At 44.3% G+C, this 2500-nt stretch overlaps 1 protein-coding gene across 1 annotated transcript in view; it reads left to right on the forward strand.

Moving 5' to 3' along the window:
- Positions 1 to 2500, forward strand: part of LOC143291604 (organic cation transporter protein-like) — a 28418-nt gene that overhangs the window by 20571 nt on the left and 5347 nt on the right. Inside the window, exon 8 of the mRNA XM_076601555.1 lies at positions 2262 to 2491. Within this exon, the coding sequence (XP_076457670.1) occupies positions 2262 to 2491 (230 nt within the window). The remainder of the gene's footprint in view (positions 1 to 2261; positions 2492 to 2500) is intronic.

The raw sequence follows: 2500 nt of genomic DNA on the forward strand, positions 1-2500 counted from the left end.
TGTCTCTCTTTGTTATCCCCCTCCCTCTCTCCCCCCTCTCTCTCTGTCTCTGTCTCTCTCTGTGTCTCTCTTTGTTATCCCCCTCCCTCTCTCCCCCCCTCTCTCTCTGTCTCTTTGTTATCCCTCTCCCTCTCTCTATCTCCCTCTCTCTGTTATCCCCCTCCCTCTCTCTCTCTTCCCCCCCTCTGTCTATCTCTGTCTCTCTCTGTCTCACTCTGAACACTGAGGGTTTTTTTTTGTTTTTTTTTTGTTTTGATTGAATGATATGGATACTTATATAGCGCCTATCCTCGTTCGGAGACCAAGCTCTAAATGCTTTACAAACATAGAGATATTTACACAACAGGTTACCTACCTGGGCAGAGCCGACTGACGGCTTCCATCGGGCGCTCATTATTCGTTTCCTGTGCCATTCAATCGGATTTCAGGCACGCACTCATACACACTCAGACAAACATGTAACATTTAATATTTTTACGTGTATGACCGTTTTTCTTATTTACCCCCGCGATGTAGGCAGCCATAGTCCGTTTTCGGGGGGGTGTCTGCTGGGTATGTTTTTGTTTCCATAATCCACCAAACCCTGACATGGATCACAGGATCTTTAACGTGCGTATTTGATTCTTCTGCGTGCGTATACACACGAAGGGGGTTCAGGCACTGGCAGGTCTGCACATATGTTGACCTGGGAGATCGGAAAAATCTCCACCCACTTGTTAAATGTCATTAGCTGAAAAGCTATAGTGATATAGTAGGTACTAATCAGAACAAAATGGTGCAAAACAGGTATAATAGAACAGAAAGGAAAAAAAAAAGGAAAAAAAAAGAAAAGATCTGAAACAACATAAACTGATAAGAGATGTGTGAACTTTGTCTACATTTCACATTTCAGTGCTCACTGCTCAGTGTTCTCTGTCTCACTCTCTCTGTCTCTCGCTTTCTCTTACTCTCTCTCTCTGTCTCTGTGTCTGTCTCTATCTCTCTCTCTCTGTCTGTCTGCCCCCCCATCTCTCTCTCTCGCTCTCTCTCTCTCTGTTTGTGACTATATCTCTCTCTCCGTCTCTGTCTGTCTCTCTCTCTCTGTCTCCCTCGTTCTCGCTTTCTGTACCTGTCTGTCTGTCTGTCTGTCTCTCTTTCTCTGTCTGTCTGTCTGTCTATCTGTGTGTGTGTGTGTGTGTGTCTCCCTCTATCTCTGTCTGTCTCTGACTCTGTCTCCCCCCCCCTCTCTCTGTTTCTGTCTGTCCGTGTCTGTGTCTGCCTGCCTGTCTCTCTCTCGCTCTCGCTATCGCTTTGACTGTCTGTCTGTCTCGCTCTCTTTCTTTCTGTGTCTGTCTCTCTCTCGCTCTCTGTGTGTCTGTCTGTCTGTCTCTGTCTCGCTCTGTGTGTGTGTGTCTCTCTCTGTGTCTGTCTCTATATCCTTCTCTCTTTCTGTCTCTCTCTCTATGTGTGTCTCTCTCCGTCTTAGAGATCGAGCGCTTTATAAATTCATCACCATCATCATCATCATCATCATCATCATCATTATTATTATTATTATTATTATTATTATTATTATTATTATTATTATTGTTGTTGTTGTTGTTGTTACTATCATACAACAACAACAACAACAACAATAATAATAATAATAATAATAATAATAATGAATATTAATGATGGTATTGATATAGCGCTGAATCTTGTGCATAGACAAATCTAAGCGTTGTTGTTACTATCATACAACAACAACAATAATAATAATAATAATAATAATAATGAATATTAATGATGGTATTGATATAGCGCTGAATCTTGTGCATAGACAAATCTAAGCGCTTTCATACCAGTCATTCACACGCATGCATAACTCTAAAACTGAAGAAACTGAAGACAAGGAAGAAGCAGGGAAGGGGAGGGAGGCTATCATGTGTAGAGGTGGGTTTTAACTCACTCAGTACGGCCAGTCCTCTCTTCTCCTCTACACAGACCCCTCGGATGTCCAGTGGGTGTCTCAATGACCCAACCTTTAGCTTCTGTCGTCAGAACTGTGGTATTCTTTGTCAACATTCACCTCTTCAGTATAAGAGCCTTCCGCTTGCAATATTTTGATGATGGTAATTAAGGTGAAACGCTGTTAACGTCGTCTCTTTCGCCGTTCGTATGGAGAGAGTTAAGGCCAGACTTGAAAGAGCCGAGTGCAGAGACCTGACGAAGCGAAAGAGTAAGAGGTTAGGGTGACGATGACGACGATGCCATGGTCAATGGTGCATGACTCTGTGCAGGCAGCTGAAGTCAACGGGGTACCCCCACCTCCCAGAGTCGGTGACGTCACAATCACGGTGCCCGCATCCGGTGAAGACGGGAATGAGGTCACGAAGGGTGTCAAGGTCAATGACAATGTCAAGGACGCAGAGGGTGTCAAGGGCACCGAGAGTGGCCAGTCACAAAGCCCACTGCGCATGTTCACCAATCGTGTCACGCTGATAAGAACCTTGATCATATTCGTCAACTGGTAATGCGC

The sequence above is a fragment of the Babylonia areolata genome, chromosome 17, assembly GCF_041734735.1.
Source record: "Babylonia areolata isolate BAREFJ2019XMU chromosome 17, ASM4173473v1, whole genome shotgun sequence".
Lineage (NCBI taxonomy): Eukaryota > Metazoa > Mollusca > Gastropoda > Neogastropoda > Buccinidae > Babylonia > Babylonia areolata.